The 23,603-nt window shown below is 37.8% G+C and overlaps 1 protein-coding gene across 1 annotated transcript in view; it reads left to right on the top strand.

The window, feature by feature from the left end:
- SUN3 (Sad1 and UNC84 domain containing 3) overlaps positions 1 to 21,059 on the top strand; it is a 39,287-nt gene extending 18,228 nt beyond the window's left edge. The window contains exons 6-10 of the mRNA XM_068550031.1: positions 340 to 424; positions 8,486 to 8,601; positions 9,660 to 9,827; positions 19,819 to 19,911; positions 20,940 to 21,059. Of these exons, the coding sequence (XP_068406132.1) occupies positions 340 to 424; positions 8,486 to 8,601; positions 9,660 to 9,827; positions 19,819 to 19,911; positions 20,940 to 21,059 (582 nt within the window). The remainder of the gene's footprint in view (positions 1 to 339; positions 425 to 8,485; positions 8,602 to 9,659; positions 9,828 to 19,818; positions 19,912 to 20,939) is intronic.
- Positions 21,060 to 23,603: the final 2,544 nt, after the last annotated feature.

Genomic DNA, 23,603 nt, shown 5'->3' with positions numbered 1-23,603 from the left:
TCCTCATTTGACTGTCCCACCATGAGAGCGTGATGGAGTGGTTGTCAGGGCTTCAGAAGGGGCTTGAGTCCAGCCTTGCTCTGTGGCCTTGGAGAATGGCCGAACACATCGCAGCTTGGATAACTCACTTGCCTGAGAAACACCGAGCCCACTGACCTGGGAAAGCGATATTAAGAATCTGTGTGTGGTGCCGGGCTCCATCTGCAGCTTGGTCAACGTTCAGTGTTGTTATCATTTTGCAGATTAGGAAACTTGGGTCCAAATCAACACAGTAAATTGTCAAAACTCAAGCAGTTGACAGAGATTGTTAACAGGAAACTCTTTTTAAAATTTGTACAGGAAACGTCAAACTTGGTAAATTATGTACTTAAAAAGTTGAGAGAAGATCAAGTCCAGATGGCCGATTACGCCCTTAAGTCAGCAGGTGAGTAAAGAAGTGACAAGGCCAGTATAAAAAGTCGATGCTTCAAAAGCATCTATGTCCTCTGTGTTTCTTTATCTGGTGTTTATCTATCTGGTAACTGGAAAGGGAGGAAAAACTAACAAACCTAGACAATAAAGCGGAGAATAGAAATGGTTGTAGGTGAGTGCAAATCTCAGACGGAGCACAAACTGTGCATCTTCCTTAGCGCGTGTGACGTACACTAAGAGCACCAAAGAGAAAGTGCGCTTGCCACAGGGAGGCTGGGGATGCATCACAAACATTATAACATTTTATCCTCTGTATACTAAAACGACTACTAATGACTAATCTAAATGCATTATTAGTGATTAAGTGATAGTGTCTCAAGACTGTATATAATGTTCTTAGTATCCTCCAAAAATATATTCTTAAGTGCTTAGACTGTGAATCGTTAACCTTAATATTGCCTAGAAACCCCTGCCTGTGGCAGTGTATGACCATGGGCTCAGTGAAGCATGGGACAGGGCGGAGGGGAAGGAGGAGGAAAGGATGCAAGAGAAAGAGGGAGGAAATACAAAGCCCACAGAGGAACGCTAATTTTTATCAAGTGACAAAAGCCAAACTAATATTGCGGGAATAAATTTGTGTCCTACATGGAGTAAAGAGCATTTGGACCAGAATGATTATTAGTCATGTGTGTGTGTGTGTGTGTGTGTGTGTGTGTGTGTGTGTGTGTGTGTGTGTGTTGAGAGACAGAGCAAGAGGACAGATGCCTGACTTTGAATTCCCTGAAGCCTGAGAGGCATGAGCTTAGATAGGGTGGGAAGGTAACTCACAGAATGTTTTTTTTGTTTGTTTGCTTGGGCATAAATTTATTTATTTATTTATTTTAGGCTGCATTGGGTCTTCGTTGCTGCGCACAGGTTTTCTCTAGTTGCGGCGAGTGGGGGCTACTCTTTGTTGCCTTGCACAGGCTTCTCATTGCGGTGGCTTCTCTTGTTGCGGAGAATGGGCTCTAGGTGCACAGGCTTCAGTAGTTGTGGCATGCGGGCTCAGTAGTTGTGGCTCACGGGCTCTAGACCGCAGGCATGTGGCATGCACTCAGTAGTTATGGTGCATGAGCTGAGTTGCTCCGCAGCATGTGGGATCCTCCTGGACCAGGGCTCGAACCTGTGTCCCTTGCGTTGGCAGGCGGATTCTTAACCACTGCACCACCAGGGAAGTCCGAGTCTTGGCATTCTGATACAGCCTTTTGATGCCTTCTTCCTATTCTGTTGAATATATTTACAACTTCCATTTGGAAAAACCATAATGACAAAGGTCCGTAGATACCCTATGTAGAACAAGGAATAGCAGAAAATGTTATGGCTTCTGAATAAATGTTAGCATGATGCACAGCCAGCTTCTGGTTAGGATGAGATGGAGAAAAGCCTAGGGCAGCCTTTCTTCCCTGCTGATGACATACATCTAAAAGAGTTGGACAAAATATAAAAACCAGCTACCTGAGTATGATGAAAAGTAAACAAAAGGAGGCAGATTGTGGAGGGAAGTAAAAGACTGGAAATGTGGCCCATGCAAGGGTGAGTTTACCGTTTTTCTTTTCTCTCGAAGCTTTAGCTGAGGCTTGAGCTGCAGTGACAGAGCCACAAGGTGGTGACAGTGCGGTGGGTGACTAAAATTGTGAGAGAAACTCCACTGTTCTAGAAAGAACCAGAACAAAATAGTCCTGTCGGTCAGAGAGTGTAGGAGGAAGGCTTGAGAAGGCCGGACAGGAGAGCAGACGCCCTGACCTCTTGTGTGTGGCCTGCTGCCGACTTGCCTCATAGCTTCTCTTTCACGGAGACGGACCCACGGCAGCACAGCAGCGGCTCTGAGATTTTGACAAAGATTTAGCCACAGCTCGGGTCTTAGACTGTCCACTGAGGGGCACATGGGCAGAACATGCCTATTGTAAAGGCTCTGAAAATGGAACTGAGATTGTTACCACCTCCCATAGAAAAGGAGGGGCATTTATGGTCTGAACATTTCTGGTTGATTGTCTGATGAAACAAACAAAAGCACCCAGAGTCTCACAATATAATATTCAGTATGTCTAGGATACAGTTCAAAATTAGTCGACATACCAAGACCTAGGCAAATGTGACCGATTTGCACAGGGAAAGAGAACCAGCAGATGCCAACCCACTCCATCAGGACACAGATGTTGGATTATCACACAGAGACTCTGAAGCAGGTAGTGTAACTAGGCTTCAAGTGGTAAAGGTAAGTACAGCTGAAATGAATGAAAAGATATGATCTCTCAGCCAAGACAGAGGAACTATGGAAAAGAACCAGATGAAAATTTGAGAAACGAAAAATACAACATCTGAAAAAAATTCATTATATGGGCTTAATAATAGGACAATGACAAGAGAAAAGAATTAGTGAAACTGAAGATCAGTAGAAATTATCCAATCTGAAGAAGTGGGAAAAAATGGAAACAATTTTGAAAAAAATGAAAAAGCTTCAGAAACCTATGGGACATATATGAAAAGGTCTAACATTCTCATCCTTGTAGTCTCAGAAGCAGATAAGAGATAAATGCAGAAAAATAACTTATTTGAAGAAATAATACCTGAAAACATCCCAAATTTTGTTAAAAACGTAAATTTATAGAGTCAAGAAACTGAGGAAATCAGAAACAAGATAAAGTCAAGGAAAACTATATCCAGACACATGATAAATTTCACAAAACCAAAGATGAGGAAGTCTTGAAAGCAGCTAGAGGAACAAAACACACACATTAATATGGGAGAATAATGATACAAATGACTGCAGATTTCTTATCGAAAACCAAGGAGACCAGAAGAGAAGGGAACTACACTGTAAAGCACTGAAATAAAGGAAATGCCAATGCAGATCCAGTAAAAATATCCTTTAAGAATGAGGGTGAGGGACTTGCCTGGTGGCGCAGTGGTTAAGACTCCGTGCTCACGATTCAGGGTCCCAGGTTCAATCCCTGGTCAGGGAACTAGATGCCACATTCATGCTGCAACTAAGAGTTCGAATGCCACAACTAAGGAGCCAGTGTGCCGCAACTAAGGAGCCCACCTGCCACAACCAAGACCCAGTGTAACCAAATAACAAAAAACAAAAAAAGAATGAGGGTGAAATGAAGTCACTCTTAGATGAAGGGAAACCAAGGGACTTCTTTGCCAACAGATCTGCTAAAGGAAGTTCTTCAGGGCTAAGGGAAATGACACCAAAAGGAAACTTAGAACTTAAGGAAAGAAGAAAGAACAACAGATAAGATGAATATCTATAACTATGAGACAATTTTCTTAAGTTCTTTAACATAGGTATGACTGTTGAAAAGAAAAATTATAACATTAGCTGATGGGGTTTTAATATATGTAGATGGACAACTCTTAAGGAAAGGTCAATGGGTGAAGTTAAAGGGACCTCTTGGTAAAATATTAACTCTAAATTGACTTTGAAAGGTTAGTTATGTGTATTAAGATTGCCAGAGCAACCACTAAAAAAATACAGAGACAAAGTGTGTACAGAGGGGACACATCTCAACATAATAAAGCCATATATGACAAACCCAGAGCTAACGTCATACTCAACAGTGAAAAGCTGAGCGCTTTCCTCTAAGATCAGGATCTAGACAAGGATGCCTACTCTCACCACTTTTGTTCAATGTAGTATTGGAAGTCCCAGCCACAGCAATCAGAGAAGAAAAAGAAGTAAAAGGCATCCAAGTGGAAGAAAAAGAAGTAAAACTGTCACTATTTGCAGATGACATGATATCATATACAGAGAACCATAAAGACTCTACAAAAAAAACTATTACAACCAATAAATGAATTCAGTAAAGTTGCAGGATACAAAATTAAAACATAAAAATCTGCTGCATTTCTACACACTAATAACAAATTATCAGAAAGAGAAATAAAGAAAACAACTCCATTTACAACTGCACCAGAAAGAATAAAATGCCTAGGAATAAATTTAACTAAGGAGATGAAAGACCTATGCTCTGTCCTAGTCAACACTGTACTAGAATTCCTAACAGTAAAGTAAGACAAGAATCAGAGAGAGAAGGGCAGGAAAGAGTGGGGGTGTGGAGGGGAAGAGAGGGAAAGAAGAAAGAAGCAAGCAAATTGGAAAGGAAGAAATAAAAATCTCTGTATTCACAGACAGCATGATGATTTATATAGAGAATGATCAAAAAATCTACTAGAACTAATAAGTGAAGTTAGTAAGTTCAATTGTATATATATAATTTTTAGATGCTAGTAGTAAGAAATTGGAAAAGGAAATTTTAAAAACAGTCTTATTCACAACAGCAGTAAAAAACATGAAAAACATGCTAAAAGCAAAAAAAAAAAAAAAAACCCACTAATGAATGAAATAACAGAAGACCTAAATAAGCGGACAGATCTTCCAAGTTTGTGTATTAGAAGCATCAATATTGGTAAGATGGCAATTCTTCCTAACCAGTCTATTGATTCAATACAATCCCAGTCAAAATCCCAGCATGATTGTTTAGAAATCTACAAGCTCTTTCTAAAATAGCCAAAACAGTTTTGAAAGGAAGAACAAATTTGGAAGACTCACACTGATTTGAAAGCTTACTATAAAGCTACAGTAATGAGAGAATGTGATGTCGATGAAATTAATGAAACATAATAAAAAGTCCAGAAATAGTCCCACACTAATTAACTTTTGACAAAGGAGAAAAAGCAAGTTGATAGTGCTGGAAGAGTTGGACATTCATATGCAAAAATAAACCTTGACTCACAGCTCACACCTTACAAAAATTAACTCAAAATGCGTTAAATGTAAAAAGTATGATCTAAATATAAAGCTTAAAGCTATAAAACTTCTAGAAGAAAAAATAAGAGAAAGTTTTTGTGACTTTGAGTTGGGAAAAGATTTCTTAGACACAATATCCAAAATGTGATCCGTAAAAAGAAAAGAATGGATAATTTGGACTTCATCTAAATTTAAAACTTCTGCTTGGAAAAGCCATTGAAGAGAATGAAAAGACAAGTCACAGGCTGGGAGACAGGACTGCAAACCAAATACTTGACACAGGACTTATATCCACAATTTATAAACACTCTCAAATTTCAATGGTAAGAAAACAGCCAATCCAATAAAAAGTGGGCAAGCGATTTGAAAGCCACCTCATCAAAGAAGATATATGCATGTCAAAAAAGCACATGAAAAAATGCTCATCATTAGTATCCATTAGTGAAATGTAGATATACCCATTAGAACAGCAAACAAACAAACAAAACCTGACACTGAAATGGCGGCAGCAAAGGAAAGCAAGCAGAACTCTCACACGTGGCTGGTGAGAATGTAACGTGGTACAGCCATTTTGGAAAACCATTTGCCAATTTCTTTCTTTTTTTTTTTTTTTTTAATTGAAATATAGTTGATTTACAATGTTGCATTAGTTTCAGGTGTACAACACAGTCATTCAATATTTTTATAACTTATACTCCATTTAAAGTCATTACATATAAAATACTGGTTATATTCCCTGTGCTATGCATTATATCCTTGTATCTTATTTATTTTATACCTAGTAGTTTGCACTTCTTAATCTCCTTCCCCTATCTTGCCCCTCCCCCCAGCCCTCTCCCCTTTGGTAACCACTAGTTTGCTCTTTTGTATCAATGAGTCTGTTTCTGTTTTGTTATATTCACTCACTCGTTTTATTATTTAGATTCCACATATAAGTGAAAACATACAATAATTGTCTTTCTCTGTCTGACTTACTTCACTAGGGTATGACATTTGACAATTTCTTGTGAAGTTAAACATAACATGTATGACCCAGCAATTCCACCTCTACGTATCAATATTTACCTAAGAGAAGTTTAAACTTATGTTCACAATAAAACCTGTCTGAGAATGTCTACAGCAACTTTATTCATTGTGACCAAAACTGGAAATAGATGAAGGAATAGCTAGTTGTGTTGTATCCATACAGTGGAATGTTACACAACAATAAGAAGGAACACATTCATTATACCTGCCAGGAAGCTCAAATGTATCAATTGTGCTAAGTGAAAGTAGCCATATTCAAGAGGCTACTACTGTGATTGACTACAAAGAGACAGCAAGACAGAAGGTCCAGAATAGGCAAATGTAGATAGCAAGTAGGTCAGTGATTGCCTAGGGATGGGGTGGGGTTCGGGGGAGTGGGGAGTGACCGCTGAGCACAATAGGGTTTCTTTGGGGGCTGATTGAAAGTGTTCTAATGTTGATTTCAGTCATGGTTGTACAACTCTGTGAATACGCTAAAAACCACTGAATTGTACACTTTAAATGAGTAAATTGGGTAGTATGTATATCTCATTAAAGCTGAATAGAAACTTAAAAAATGAGAATGAGAAAAGTGAATTTGAATTACTTAAAAACCCTACCTGCCACAATTAGCGTTTTCTGAACTAGATTATGGCTGGGGTGGGGTCAGTCCTCACATCAGTATGTGGAAGTTTAATTCCCGTCCAATCAGTCCAGCAGGAACATTCACTGACCAAGCAGACGGTATCAGCACTCAGAAACAAGGTACTACAAATAACTCCATTTCGTTTCTTTTGATGGCTGAGTAATATTCCATTGTATATATCTGTAGTGAGGTGGATGGAGTTAGAGTCTGTCATACAGAGTGAAGGAAGTCAGAAAGAGAAAAACAAATACAGTATGCTAACACATATATATGGAATCTAAGGGGGAAAAAAAAAAAGGTCATGAAGAACCTAGTGGCAAGACGGGAATAAAGACACAGACCTACTAGAGAATGGACTTGAGGATTTGGGGAGGGGGAGGGGTAAGATGTGATAAAGTGAGAGAGTGGCATGGACATATATACACTACCAAACGTAAAATAGATAGCTAGTGGGAAGCAACCGCATAGCACAGGGAGATCAGCTCTGTGCTTTTTGACCACCTAGAGGGGTGAGATAGGGAGGGTGGGAGGGAGGGAGATGTAAGAGGGAAGAGATATGGGAACATATGTATATGTATAACTGATTCACTTTGTTATAAAGCAGAGACTAACACACCATTGTAAAGCAATTATACTCCAATAAAGATGTTAAAAAAAAATATGACAAGGAAATAACCATGTAGACAAAACCAGAGCATTTTTAAAAATCTATATTCTACAAACATACCAGAAAAAAAGAAAAAAAAAAACAACAAGGTACTCACAGGGTTGCCAGGTAAAATAAAGGATGCTCAGTGAAATTTGAGTTTCAGGCAAACAGCAAACGATTTTTTAGTACATGTCCCAGATATTGTATGGGACGTAACTGTACTAAAAAATTATTCATCGTTTATGTAAAATTAAAATTTAACTGGGAATCTTGTGTTTCTACTTGCTAAGTCCTGCAACCCTGGGTACGTTCACTATTTCAAATCCTACCATCTTAGAAAAGGCACTGGTGATCTGATATTCATCACGTATGTGTCTTTTTAATGTTGTATTGTGATATCCAGATGGAATTTAAGGAAGTGATTTGCATTTTCTTTATTTCTTATGTGTCAGATACATTTTGCTTCTAAAATGAAGTAACCTGAAGGGATAATATTTGATGAGTATATTTTATATTTCTTTGATTAAAATGAAAGCTCAATAAATCTGCAGAATGGCTGTATGAATACAACTTGTTAGTACATTTATGACATTGCTGGTCATTCTGCTTTTGTTTTTGAGTGAATTGGGCTTATTTATCACATGAGTTGTTGAAATATGGGGATCCATATGTCTCCTTAGCTAATAAACACAGTACACATAATACTTCCATGTCTAAATCAATTGCTCCAGATTTCAATTTTTTATTGTAATATCAGTTCCAGAAATTTTGTGAAACCACACAGAGCAAGCATGGTTTTCTCAAAGTGACAAAATTTCAGTGGTAGTGAAAGCTGAAAGTCATACTTTTCTTATCAGTTTCCTGGTATGCATTTTACCTTATTTGTAAGTTGCCCAGTAATAGTTTTCCAGCAACATTAAAATCTAAATGGTGTTTTGAATTGTGTGATTTTTTTATTTTAAAAATTATTTTATAATTTCAGGAGCCTCTGTTGTTGAAGCTGGGACCTCAGAAAGTTACAAAAATAATAAAGCAAAACTCTACTGGCATGGGATTGGGTTCTTAAATTATGAAATGCCTCCAGATATCATTCTCCAGGTAAAAGCTAGATTTAAAATAACCTGTTTATATTTTAGGATTCTGTTCCTATTACTTATCATGAAAAATATTTATGTCTGAAATGGAAACAACTCTGAACTTGTCAGAGAAACTGAAATTGTCCTCTTGCATTTCTACAGTCATCAAACTACATGAAACACTTCCTACTTATGGGCAATGAACTATGATTAATTAATTAATTAATAATTATTTATTATTCTAAGATCAGTGAACTAGAGTATGTACTTCTCAAATAAAACATACATATTCCATATCTTTTCTTTAAGTTGATTCTGTGGTTTTCCTTTTCCACTGAAAACTTCAGTCACTCACCAAACACTTGTTGAAGATGCATGACCCCTAAGTGCAAGCACTGTGCCATGTGCTGTTCAGGCCAACACATTTTTATAAAGTCCAATTATAATAGGCGATATTTCCAAGTAAGATTTTCACTATCATTTCAGTTCAGTTCAAAAGGCACTAGACACCAACTGACAGTACAGCTCTTCTTAACTATAACTACACACCTGAATTTATTTCCAGTTTAGAAATACCTTCAGGGGCAAATGTATAGATCTCACTCCAGAGTACAGTCTAGATCTAGAAAATGGTAGAAATCATCTTTCTTCCTTACCACCAGGATAGCCTGCTTCGCTATCACCACCATTATCATCACCACTACTACCATCACCACCACCATCACCATCATCACCTGCCATCATCGTCACCACAGTGACTGCCACCACCCTCTTCATTACCACCACCAGCACTGTCTTCACCAGTGCCTTCACCACTCATACCAACTAGCTGCCTGTAGCGACTTACAGTCTAGTTAGAGCAATAAAAGAAAACATACTCACGCAATAAAAGGCTCTGATTGACATCAGCACAACCAAAACTATGGGTGTCATGGAAGCTTTCCTGTTTGATACATCCCACACAGTGCCTTCATATTATAGGCATAAGCAAGTTCTTTGGTCAATAGTGATTAGCTGGCCAACATTGTGGGGTGGATTTATATAAGCAGATAAAAGATTAATGCAGTGCTTTCTTTCCAGCCAGATGTCCACCCTGGGAAGTGCTGGGCCTTTCCAGGTTCCCAGGGTCATGCCCTAATCAAGCTTGCCAGGAAGATCATACCAACTGCTGTTACCATGGAGCACATCTCAGAGAAGGTGTCTCCCTCAGGAAACATCTCCAGCGCACCCAAGGAATTTTCTGTCTATGTGAGAAGCTGTCTAAATCTTCATTCAGAAGGGGTTATAGTAGGTGATTGGCTAGGAATTGGGAGCTGGGATCTCATCTGAACTGTGCAGCTAACCATTTGTATCACTGTGAGAAAATCCCTTACTTCCTGGATCCTGTTTTGTCATCTACAAAGTAAGAGGGTTGGACCAGATGATTACTATTACTTAATTCTATTTTTTACTTTTATCAAAGTTATATGTGTATAATTTAAAAAGAAACATTTCCATGTTTATAGGGAAACATGATTTCCCCTTGTCCCACTTCTCCCACCCCAATTTTTACTCTCTGGAAGCTTCCACTTGCAACAGTTTTAGCTGCTTATGTCATTACTGCCTTCATATTTGCTTTTACTGTTATTCCTTGATTTTTCAGTTTTGATTATTATCTACTGACTTCCTCTAATGGAAAATGGAGATTACTTCTCTTCCATGCCTCTCCCATTCTCCCAAAATATTTATGTCTTAACTTAAAAAAAAACAAACAGGTTTATTGAGATATAATTCACACTCTGGCGATTCAGTCATGTAAAGTATACACTTAGTGGCTTTTGGTATATTCACAGAGTTGTGTAACCATCAACATGATCAATTTTAGAATATTTTTACTATTCTCCAAAGAAAGCCTGCACTCCTTAGCTGTCACTTCCCATCCCCCACCTCACTCCCCCAGCCGCTGACAACCACTAATCTACTTTGTACCTGTAGATTTCCCTATTTTGGATATTTTGTATAAAATGGAATCATATAATATGTGGTCTTTTGTTTTTTTGTTTTTTAAAATTTATTTATTTTTGGCTGCATTGGGTCTCTGTTGCTGCGTGCGGGCTTTCTCTAGTTGCAGCGAGCGGTGGCTTCTCTTTGTGGCGGAGCACGGGCTCTAGGCACTCAGGGCTCAGTAGTTGTGGCTCACGGGCTCTAGAGCACAGGCTCAGTAGTTGTGGCACACGGGCCCAGTTGCTCCGCGGCGGCATGTGAGATATTCCCGGACCAGGGCTCGAACCCCTGTGCCCTGCACTGGCAGGCGGATTCCTAACCACTGCACCACCAGGGAAGTCCTGGTCTTTTGTGAATGGCTTCTTTCACTCAGCATAATGTTTCCAAGGTTCATGTATATTATAATGTGTCAGTACTTTATATTTTTAATCTCTGGATAATATCTTCTTATATGGATAGACCCCTTTTATTGATCCGTTAGTCAGTTGCTGGACATTTGAATGGATCCCACCCATTTGACTATTATGAATAAAGCTGCTGTGAGGAGCTGGGTACAAGGTTTTCTGTGGACCTCAGTCTTCATTTCTCTTGGGTTTGTGCCACAGAGTGGAATTGCTGGATCACATGATGAATCCGTGTTTCATGTGTGAGACACTGCCAGACGGCTTATCTCAGTTTTAATCCATAGCCAACGTTTTCACTGTGACTCTGTGAACAATATTGTTTTAGTTGAGTCATACAATGCACTGGAATACTATTTTCTTTACATGAAAATTTTGATGTTCTTGAGGATAATTGCCTCATTTTAATTTAATTTGCTTAGTTATCTATATTTCTATCATGAAAACATTCCCAACCTCTTCTTCAGATGTGTAAATATCCTCCCATTCTGCCCATTCATGTCAGATACTTTAAAAATAATTTCTTTTTTATTTTTTAAAGATATCCTCTGGAGCACTGCTCATCTGCTCCAACCTGGTTGCTGGCCAGGCCTGATGCACAACTGTTGTCAGGGGGTTTCATGTCCACATCCTGAGGATTTGACTTATCTATTTTTTTATTAACATCTTTATTGGAGTATAATTGCTTTACAATGGTGTGTTAGTTTCTGCTTTATAACAAAGTGAATCAGTTATACATATACATATGTCCCCATATCTCTTCCCTCTTGCGTCTCCCTCCCTCCCACCCTCGCTATCCCACCCCTCTAGGTGGTCACAAAGCACCGAGCTGATCTCCCTGTGCTATGCGACTGCTTCCCACTAGCTATATATTTTACATTTGGTAGTGTATATATGTCCATGCCACTCTCTCACTTTGTCACAGCTTCCCCTTCCCCCTCCCCTTACCCTCAAGTCCATTCTCTAGTAGGTCTGTGTCTTTATTCCCATCTTGCCCCTAGGTTCTTCATGACCATTTTTTTTTTTTTTAGATTCCATATATATGTGTTAGCATACGGTATTTGTTTTTCTCTTTCTGACTTACTTCACTCTGTATGACAGACTCTAGGTCCATCCACCTCACTACAAATAACTCAATTTCGTTTCTTTTTATGGCTGAGTAATATTCCATTGTATATGTGTGCCACATCTTCTTTATCCATTCATCTGTTGATGGACACTTAGGTTGCTTCCATGTCCTGGCTATTGTAAATAGAGCTGCAATGAACATTTTGGTACATGACTCTTTTTGAATTATGGTTTTCTCAGGGTATATGCCCAGTAGTGGAATTGCTGGGTCATATGGTAGTTCTATTTTTAGTTTTTTAAGGAACCTCCATACTGTTCTCCATAGTGGCTGTATCAATTTACATTCCCACCAACAGTGCAAGAGTGTTCCCTTCTCTCCACACCCTCTCCAGCATTTATTGTTTGTAGATTTTTTGATGATGGCCATTATGACTGGTGTGAGGTGATACCTCATTGTAGTTTTGTCTAATCTATTATTTTAAAAATCTTTTCTATCTTATTTTTCTTCTTTGTTTTCTGTTCCACCTTCTGGAATATTTTATCAATTTATATTTTAAACCCTATGCTAAATTTTTCATTTCTGCTGTTATGATTATTCTAAGACTTTTTTTTTCTATAAATACTCCTTTTTCTAGAGTCTATATGTTTTCCTATATTACTGGGTGCAATTACAGTTTTGTTCCATGTTTTTAGCTCCCTCACATCTTTACTCCCAAGTACCCCCTTTCCTATTTGTTAACAGGGGCTCCATGTTTCTTGTTAGTTGCTTTCCACATTTGTCTGGTGACGCTTGTCACATTTAAGAGCTGAACAGTCAAAAGCTGGCTTTTTCTGCACACATGAGAGGCAAGTCAACAGTGAGCTTCACGGCTAGATGGTCTGGTTGGAGACTGCAGAGTGTGGTATCCCGAAGTTTGACCCCAGGAATCCTGCAACCTTGTGCCCTGGGGGTTTCAGCTTGGCCAATGTGCTGGGTGTGGAGGTGCACAGCCCACCATTCATGCAGAGGTTATACCTTCACCTCTTATTTTTGCCGGGTGCTCCTGAGGTCAGCTGTCCTAGACCTGGGAGGAAAAATATAATCTCTTTCTGGACAAGGGCAGGGGTGATGACTAGGGTCTAACTGCTTCTTAAAAAGACAGTTAGCCCACTCTCAGGTGTAGGGACCCCTCAACCTCATGCTGGGCCCCACAGCACGGCCCCAGCTCTGGCCCTTTCTGGGCCCTTGCAGTAAACATCAGCACCAGCATGCTGCTGATTCCCCCTACAGCCAGGGTAGCGTGACTTTTCTCCAGGCCACTACACCAGTCACCATCTGGCTATCTCCACATGTTTTTCTCTCAGTGTCTGCTCCCGTGTTTTCCTCAGAGGTTTATGCCTTACTTCAATCCCTTTGTGTTCCTATCCAGAGGAGGGCTCAGAGTTAAACAAGGGTGTTCAGCCTGCCTTGTGTGTCATTCAAACGCCTTTAAATGACATGGTCCTGGAGTTATAAAACACAGAGACTACTGTCCTTTGATGCAAGCCTGATGCCATCCACAGTCAGTGTCTGCAGACACCTATAGTTGAGTTATGTTGGATTTGAGCAGATCAAACCCTATCTCACAAAAGTGTGCACAGTTGCTCATTATAGAGGGATTTTATGGATGAATCCTTCAGTCAAGAATCCTTTAGTAAGAAAAATTACTTCTCATTGTTTTTCTCTAATATTAGTGAATTTATAACCAAGTGAAATTAAAATAGAATGATAAAGAAGGTGGAAATAAAACTAGCATGCCTCTCAACAGGTTAAAGGAACTATATGAGACTTTATATATATATATATATATATATATATATATATATATATATATATATATATATATATTTCAAATGTGAACTATGTAAATTGATATGTCAATATATAGATAATGTATATATTATATATAATATATATTATATATAATAGAATATATTATATATAATTGAATATAATATATATTATATAAAATTGTGAGTGCATTATTTAGTCATGATGTATCCAATTCTTTTAATAAATTAATTGATAAATAGTTTAAATGTTGATATTATGATTTTCATTATATTGAATAAAATGACTGAACTCATGAAATCTTTATTTTGTTGTGTTACTATGATTCAAGGAACCTAACAATAAACTTTAGATTTACAAGGTAAATTAATTTCCACCAGTGTGCTCTCCTCTCAAAAATCTTCAATTTTAAAGGGTAGAGAGAAGCAAGAAGAACTACAATCCTGCAGCCTGTGGAACAAAAACCACATTCACAGAAAAACAGACAAGATGAAAAGGCAGAGGGCTATGTACCAGATGAAGGAACAAGATAAAACCCCAGAAAAACAACTTAATGAAGTGGAGATAGGCAACCTTCCAGAAAAAGAATTCAGAATAATGATAGTGAAGATGACCCAGGACCTCGGAAAAAGAATTGAGGAAAAGATCGAGAAGATGCAAGAAATGTATAACAAAGACCTAGAAGAATTAAAGAACAAACAAACAGAGATGAACAATACAATAACTGAAATGAAAACTACACTAGAAGGAATCAATAGCAGAATAACTGAGGCAGAAGAACGGATAAGTGACCTGGAAGACAGAATCGTGGAATTCACTGCTGTGGAACAGAATAAAGACAAAAGAATGAAAAGAAAAGAAGACAGCCTAAGAGACCTCTGGGACAACATTAAACGCAACAACATTCGCATTATAGGGGTCCCAGAAGGAGAAGAGAGAGAGAAAGGACCAGAGAAAATATTTGAAGAGATTATAGCCGAAAACTTCCCTAACATGGGAAAGGAAATAGCCACCCAAGTCCAGGAAGCGCAGCGAGTCCCATAGAGGATAAACCCAAGGAGAAACACGCCAAGACACATAGTAATCAAACTGGCAAAAAATAAAGACAAAGAAAAATTATTGAAAGCAGCAAGGGAAAAATGACAAATAACACACAAGGGAACTCCCATAATGTTAACAGCTGATTTCTCAGCAGAAACTCTACAAGCCAGAAGGGAGTGGCATGATATACTTAAAGTGATGAAAAGGAAGAACCTACAACCAAGATTACTCTACCTGGCAAGGATCTCATTCAGATTTGATGGAGAAATCAAAAGCTTTACAGACAAGCAAAAGCTAAGAGAATTCAGCACCACCAAACCAGCTCTACAACAAATGCTAAAGGAACTTCTCTAAGTGGGAAACACAAGAGAAGAAAAGGACCTACAAAAACAAACCCAATACAATTAAGAAAATGGTCATAGGAACATACATATTGATAATTACCTTAAACATGAATGGATTAAATGCTCCAACCAAAAGACACAGGCTTGCAGAATGGATACAAAAACAAGACCCACATATATGCTGTCTACAAGAGACCTGCTTCAGACCTAGGGACACATACAGATTGAAAGTGAGGGGATGGAAAACGATATTTCATGCAAATGGAAATCAAAAGAAAGATGGAGTAGCAATACTCATATCAGATAAAATAGACTTTAAAATAAAGAATGTTACAAAAGACAAGGAAGGACACTACATAACGATCAAGGGATCAATCCAAGAAGAAGATATAACAATTATAGATATATATGCACCCAACATAGGGGCACGTCAATACGTAAGGCAACTGCTAACAGCTATAAAAGAGGAAATCGACAGTAACACAATAATAGTGGGGGACTTTAACACGTCACTTACACCAATGGACAGATCATCCAAAATGAAAATAAATAAGGAAACAGAAGCTTTAAATGACACAATAGACCACATAGATTTAATTTATATTTATAGGACATTCCATCCCAAAACAGCAGATTACACTTTCTTCTCAAGTGCGCACAGAACATTCTCCAGGATAGATCACATCTTGGGTCACAAATCAAACCTCAGTAAATTTAAGAAAATTGAAGTCATATAAAGCATCTTTTCTGACCACAACGCTATGAGATTAGAAATGAATTATGGGAAAAAAACGTAAAAAACACAATCACATGGAGGCTAAACAATACATTACTAAAGAACCAAGAAATCACGGAAGAAATCAAAACGGAAATCAAAAAAAATACCTAGAGACAAATGACAATGAAAACACGACGACCCAAAACCTATGGGATGCAGCAAAAGCCGTTCTAAGAGGGAAGTTTACAGCTATACAAGCCTACCTCAAGAAACAAGAAAAATCTCAAATAAACAATCTAACCTTACACCTAAAGGAGCTAGAGGAAGAAGAACAAACAAAACCCAAAGTTAGCAGAAGGAAAGAAATCATAAAGATCAGAGCAGAAATAAATGAAATAGAACCAAGGAAAACAATAGCAAAGATCAATAAAACTAAAAGCTGGTTCTTTGAGAAGATAAACAAAATTGATCAACCATCAGCCAGACTCATCAAGAAAAAGAGGGAGAGGACTCAAATCAATAAAATTAGAAATAAAAAGGGAGAAGTTACAACAGACACTGCAGAAATACACAACATCCTAAGAGACTACTACAAGCAACTCTATGCCAATAAAATGGACAACCTGGAAGAAATGGACAAATTCTTAGAAAGGTATAATCTTCCAAGACTGAACCAGGAAGAAATAGAAAATATGAACAGACCAATCACAAGCACTGAAATTGAAACTGTGATTAAAAATCTTCCAACAAACAAAAGCCCAGGACCAGATGGCTTCACAGGTGAATTCTATCAAACATTTAGAGAAGAGCTAACACCCATCCTTCTCAAACTCTCCCAAAAAATTACAGAGGAAGGAACACACTGAAACTCATTCTATGAGGCCACCATCACCCTGATACCAAAACCAGACAAAGATACTACAAAGAAAGAAAATTACAGACCAATATCACTGATGAATATAGATGCAAAAATCCTCAACATAATACTAGCAAACAGAATCCAACAACACATTAAAAGGATCATACACCACAATCAAGTTGGATTTATCCCAGGGATGCAAGGATTCTTCAATATATGCAAATCAATCAATGTGATACACCATATTAACAAATTGAAGAATAAAAATCATATGATCATCTCCATAGATGCAGAAAAAGCTTTTCACAAAATTCAACACCCATTTATGATAAAAACTCTCCAGAAAGTGGGCATAGAGGGAACCTACCTCAACATAATAAATGCCATATATGACAAACCCATATCAAACATCATTCTCAATGCAGAAAAACGGAAAGCATTTCCTCTAAGATCAAGAACAAGACAAGGATGTCCACTCTCAACACTATTATTCAACATAGTTTTGGAAGTCCTAGCCATGGTAATCAGAGAAGAAAAAGAAATAAAAGGAATACAAATTGGAAAAGAAGAAGTAAAACTGTCACTGTTTGCAGATGACATGATACTATACATGGAGAATCCTAAATATGCCACCAGAAAACTACTAGAGCTAATCAATGAATTTGGTAAAGTTGCAGGATACAAAATTAATGCACAGAAATCTCTTGCATTCCTATACACTAATGATGAAAAATCTGAAAGGGAAATTAAGGAAACACTCCCATTTACCACTGCAACAAAAAGAATAAAATACCTAGGAATAAACCTACCTAGGGAGACAAATGACCTGTATGCAGAAAACTATAAGACACTGATGAAAGAAATTAAAGATGATAACAACAGATGGAGAGATATACCATGTTCTTGGATTGGAAGAATCAATATTGTGAAAATGACTATACTACCCAAAGCAATCTACAGATTCAATGCAATCCCTATCAAATTACCAAAGGCATTTTTTACAGAACTAGAACAAAAAATTCCACAATTTGTATGGAAACACAAAAGACCCCAAGTAGCCAATGCAGTCTTCAGGGAAAAAAACGGAGCTGGAGGAATCAGACTCCCTGACTTCAGACTACACTACAAAGCTACAGTAATCAAGACAATATGGTACTGGCACAAAAACAGAAACATAGATCAATGGAACAAGATAGAAAGCCCAGAGATAAACCCACGCACCTATGGTCAACTAATCTATGACAAAGAAGGCAAGGATATACAATAGAGAAAAGACAGTCTCTTCAATAAGTGGTGCTGGGAAAACTGGACAGCTACATGTAAAAGAATGAAATTAGAACACTCCCTAACACCATACACAAAAATAAACTCAAAATGGATTAGAGACCTAAATATAAGACCGGACACTATAAAACTCTTAGAGGAAAACATAGGAAGAATGCTCTTTGGCATAAATCACAGCAAGATCTTTTTTGATCCACCTCCTAGAGTAATGGAAATAAAAACAAAAATAAACAAATGGGACCTAATGAAACTTCAAAGCTTTTGCACAGCAAAGGAAACCATAAACAAGACGAAAAGACAACTCTCAGAATGGGAGAAAATATTTGCAAATTAATCATTGGACAAAGGATTAATTTCCAAAATATATAAACAGCTCTTGTGGCTCAATATTAAAAAAAGAAACAACCCAATCCAAAAATGGGCAGAGGACCTAAATAGACATTTCTCCAAAGAAGACATACAGATGGCCATGAAGCACATGAAAAGCTGCTCAACATCACTAATTATTAGAGAAATGCAAATCAAAACTACAATGAGGTAGCCCCTCACACCAGTTAGAATGGGCAGCATCAGAAAATCTAGAAGCAACAGATGCTGGAGACGGTGTGGAGAAAAGGGAACCCTCTTGCACTGTTGGTGCGAATGTAAATTGATACAGCCACTATGGAGAACAGTATGGAGGTTCCTTAAAGAACTAAAAATAGAATTACCATATGACCCAGCAATCCCACTACTGGGCATATACCCTGAGAAAAACATAATTCAAAAAGACACATGCACCCCAATGTTCATTGCAGCACTATTTACAATAGCCAGGTCATGGAAGCAACCTAAATGCCCATCGACAGACGAATGGATAAAGAAGTGTGGTACATATATACAATGGAATATTACTCAGCCATAAAAAGGAACGAAATTGGGTCATGTGTAGAGATGTGGATGGATCTGGAGACTGTCATACAGAGTGAAGTAATTCAGAAAGAGAAAAACAAATATCGTATATTAACGCATATATGTGGAAACTAGAAATGGTACAGATGAACCAGTTTGCCAAGCAGAAATTGAGACACAGAAGTAGAGGAAAAATATATGGACACCAATGAGGGAAAGCATGGCGGGGGGTGGGGGTAGTGGTGTGATAAATTGGGCGATTGGGATTGACATGTATACACTGATGTGTATAAAATGGATGACTAATAAGAAAAAAAAAATATTTGATAGTGGAAAAAAATAAATAAATAAATAAAATTTAGAGAAAGAAGGTCAAAAGCACAAGGGAAATTGCATACACAAATCAACAAAAGCTTACATTTTGGATGGAGCTATTTGTGTGATCAAAGTTTGGCAAACTGGTTAAGTTTCACGCATATTGGGTCAATATGGGGACTCATTTGGTGTTTATTTTATTCAATGTATAGCAAATACATTTATGAGGCCAAAGTGAATACTGGAATTTGCTTTGTCATCTCTCTCTCTCACCTCTCTGTTTATCTCTCTATCTGAATCTATTCAGCCCTTTGATTAGCCTGTTTCTTGCCTAAGGGTTCCCCCACCCGAGTTAAACACCTTTTGGGTTTATAGGGCAGTACTGGCACCTAGCATAGCGCTGTGCCCCGGGGGACACCCAAAGACGTCTGGAGAATCGTTGCTACTTGAACAGACACTTGCCTCCGTTTACTGTAACTGAACACCCATTCATTACAACCTCTGTGTCTGTTGCTTTCTTTACAGGGCATCTCGAAACAATATGAAGGAGAAGAAGTTTTCCTAGGTCAGTTTATATATAATAAAACAGGAACCACCGTTCAAACATTTGTGCTCCAGGTAATGAGACCCTTGGGAAAAGACAGGGTATCAGTGACTCCATCCCAGGGAGGGATTTGTTGGGATTGCTTGATGCAAAGTGGTGTGTGTGAGAATAAATATGACAAAAGTATGAGATAAGCAAGGCTTGTCTGAATTTCAATTCTTAGCTCCAATCATGTACATAAGTTTTAATGCAAAAAATAAGCAAATAAAAAAGTGGTTTCTAGGCCAAATTCTTCATCATTTGCTATCACTTTAATATATATATATATATATATATATATATATATATATATATATATATATATATATATATATATATACTCTTTCTCAGTCCTTATCTTACTTATTAGATTCCCCTGATAAGATTAGGTGTGATGGTCACTATCATCTTCCATCGGTAAAAGGGATGGGATGATGATGGTACAAAATGAGATGGTTGGGGGCAGAGAGGAACTTGGAGAGAATAAATATTTAATACCAGATAATATAAGTAACACTTCTCACCCTAACTCAATGGGGAAAGAATACCAACTGGTAACTTAGAAACCCTTGAAAGTCATTAGGGCATATGAAATATATTTCATCATTTCCCATTAGTCACAGGAAGTAATGAAGAGATGTTGAAGGCATCTCAAACCATGTAAAAACAAATGTATTACTACACTTCTTGGTCAATGGTGAGAAAATCTAAGCTGAAAGCAGTATATGTGTCAGAAATGAATGTACTTGTAGAGTTTCACATTCAGTTGTATACCCACATCCCTCCCTGGGGCATCCAACAAGGAGCACCACGGAGGCGGGACAAGGCAGTGAGAGGCCTTGGCGTATAGACCACCATGTTATCTCCCTCCCCTGTATTTGCCTTTTTATGAGCTCTTTACTTACAGTAGCTCATTACACCATCCATTAGACTGGTACTTGAAAGTACTTGACTTAAGAAGGAAAGACAGTGTTTTAATTTTTTATTACATCAGCATGACTTAGGGTTCTTTGAGAAGGTTTAATTTATAAGACATTAATTTCAATCTTTTCTGTATTTTCAGCATGAAGTTTCTGAATTCTTATTATGTGTGAAACTTAAAATCCTTAGTAATTGGGGACACCCGAAATATACTTGTTTATATAGATTCAGGGTTCATGGCACCCCAAGAGATGACACCTAGAAGAACTGGTGCAGAAGGCCATGACCACAGGTCCAAAATATTCAAGTGATTCCCTTAGATTACACCACACCTATAGGAATCAAAAATCAGGAGTGAGAAAGAAACCTCCAAGTGGTTCCTACCTGCCAGTAAAAAGTGAATGAATTTTACTAATAAAAAATATGAAAGTAAATTCAATCTCTCTGCGTTACTGTGCTTTTTTAAAAAAAATTTTTAGCTTCAGGGCATGTGGGATCTTAGTTCCCCAACCAGGGATCGAACCCACACCCCCTGCAGTGGAAGCACAGAGTCTTAACCACTGGACCGCTAGGGAAGTCCCATGTTAGTGTAGCTTCTGAGGATGAATCATGTTGTTGAAGCACTGAAAAATGAGTTTGCATTTAGAAGAAGATGGTATTTTTCAACAGTCTTTCACATAATAGCATCTTTGCCTTCATTTATTATTCATCCATACCAGGAATGGATGTTTGCTGTTACCACTGTTATTTAACACTGATCTGGATACACTCTCAGTGCAATTAGAGAAGCTAATAAAATTAGAGGTAAAAATTAGTGAGGAAGTCTGACCGTGACTAATTTGCAGATGACTTGATGAATTCCTTGAAATGCAATAAATTCGATTAAAAAATACATTACAAACACAGATGGAGATAAAATTATCATATATAAATCAAAATCATTCATAAATGCAAACCACAACCAGTAAGAGGATATAATTTACAAAAGCCACAGCAAAGATTTTAAAAAATCAAATGAAAGAATTAAACTGTATGAAGAGCCAATGAAAAAGAAGTGGATAATGAAAAAAAGACTTCAATAAATGGAAAGACATAACTCATCTGTGGATACAAAAACTTCACTGTCAAGAAGTCAGTTCTCTCTAAATTGATCTACAAATTCAATTTGATCTCAATTAAAAGCCAGAAAAAAAATTATGGTATTTATGAGACAATTATGAAATATTAAGGAATTGTTTTTAAAAACAATATTTAGGTTATTACGGTATTATGATTTTGTTACAACAAAGAATTCTTATCACTTAGATTTATAATATATATTTTAAAATTTACAAATGAAATGATATACCTGGGATATGTTTCAAAATAATATAGGAGGAAATGGGTGGGAGGATCAATGAAAAAGATTGGTCATGAAATGATCACTGAAGTCAGGTGTTGGTCCACAAGGTTTCACTTAATACTATTCTGTCTACATTTATATATGTTTGACATTTTCAGTTTTAGAAAGGTTTAAAAAGATTAAAACACATATGCATAAGAAACCAAAGTGTTGTGTTTTCAACCAAACTGACTCTCAAGTTTCCACGGAAATATAAACTTAGTGAGAAGCTAGGAAACCCCTGAAATGAAGACAATCAACAAAGGGAAATAGCTCTAAGACTGCTGTACTGTGATTTACAGTAAGAAATATACATTTGTTTTTCTTCCCAGTTTATGGTGCAGAGCTCCTAAAACCCTTGGAATTTCCCGAGCGTAAGAGTGATCAAGGTGTCTTTTGTTGTGTCAGTGAGGTGACTTTTGGAAAGGATGGGGGCTGGTTGCCAGGAGAACCAACCACTGAATAGAGGGTTGGAAATTTCAGTCTCAACCCTCGACATCTGGGGACAGGAGAGGAGCTGGAGGCTGAATTGAATGCCAAAGGCCAGTGATTAAATCAAATCAATCGTGCTTATGTAAGACGCCTTCATAAAAATCCAAAAGGATGGGGTTTGGAGAGCTTCCGGTTTGGTGAACCCATGGAGATTAGGGAACAGTGGCCAGCTCCGAGGCAGTAGGGAAGCTTTGAGCTCCTTCATCATGCCTTGCTCTATTCATTGCTTCCATTTGGCTGTTCCTGAGTTACATCTTTTTATAATAAGCCAGTGAGTAAAATCTTTCTCTTGCAACTAGTAAGTAATGTAACTAGTAATGATTCTCTTGAGTTCTGTGAGTGGCTCTGGCAAAACATTCAAATCCACTGAGGGGATCATGGTACCCCAATTCACAGCCAGTTGATCAGAAGCACAGGTGACATCTGGACGGTGACCATCATCTGAACGGGGGGGGCCAGTCTTGTGGGACCTGTGGGGTCTGACGCTCTCTCCAGGTAGGTAGTGTCAGACTTGAATCATAGGACACCCAGCTGGTCTTGGAGAATTTCTTGGGGTGGGGGAGAAAGCCCCACACATTGGAATTGGTGTCCCAGAATTATTAATGACATAGATATAAATAATTTAAACTGTGTGACACTGGAACATTGACGGACCAATGGAACAAACAAAAAACTCTGTTTCTGATATTCAGAAATAGATTAATATCTATGTCGGAACATAGTATATATGATAAAGGTGGCATCTCAAAAGGGATGGGAAAAAACAAATGGCTTGGAACAATTATCTTCTCGTTAAGAAAAGAACATTGCATCCATACTTCTCAGTTTGCAACATGATGAATTCCCAATATGGGAAAAGATTTACAGGTGTAACAAAACCATAAAAAAACATAAAAATATAACAAGAAAACTTGGAAAAACTCCCGTATGGCA

Source organism: Eschrichtius robustus, chromosome 8, assembly GCF_028021215.1.
Source record: "Eschrichtius robustus isolate mEscRob2 chromosome 8, mEscRob2.pri, whole genome shotgun sequence".
Classification (NCBI taxonomy): Eukaryota; Metazoa; Chordata; class Mammalia; order Artiodactyla; family Eschrichtiidae; genus Eschrichtius; species Eschrichtius robustus.
The sequence above is the reverse complement of the archived record's forward strand: the minus strand, read 5'-3'. Positions and strand labels throughout refer to the sequence as shown.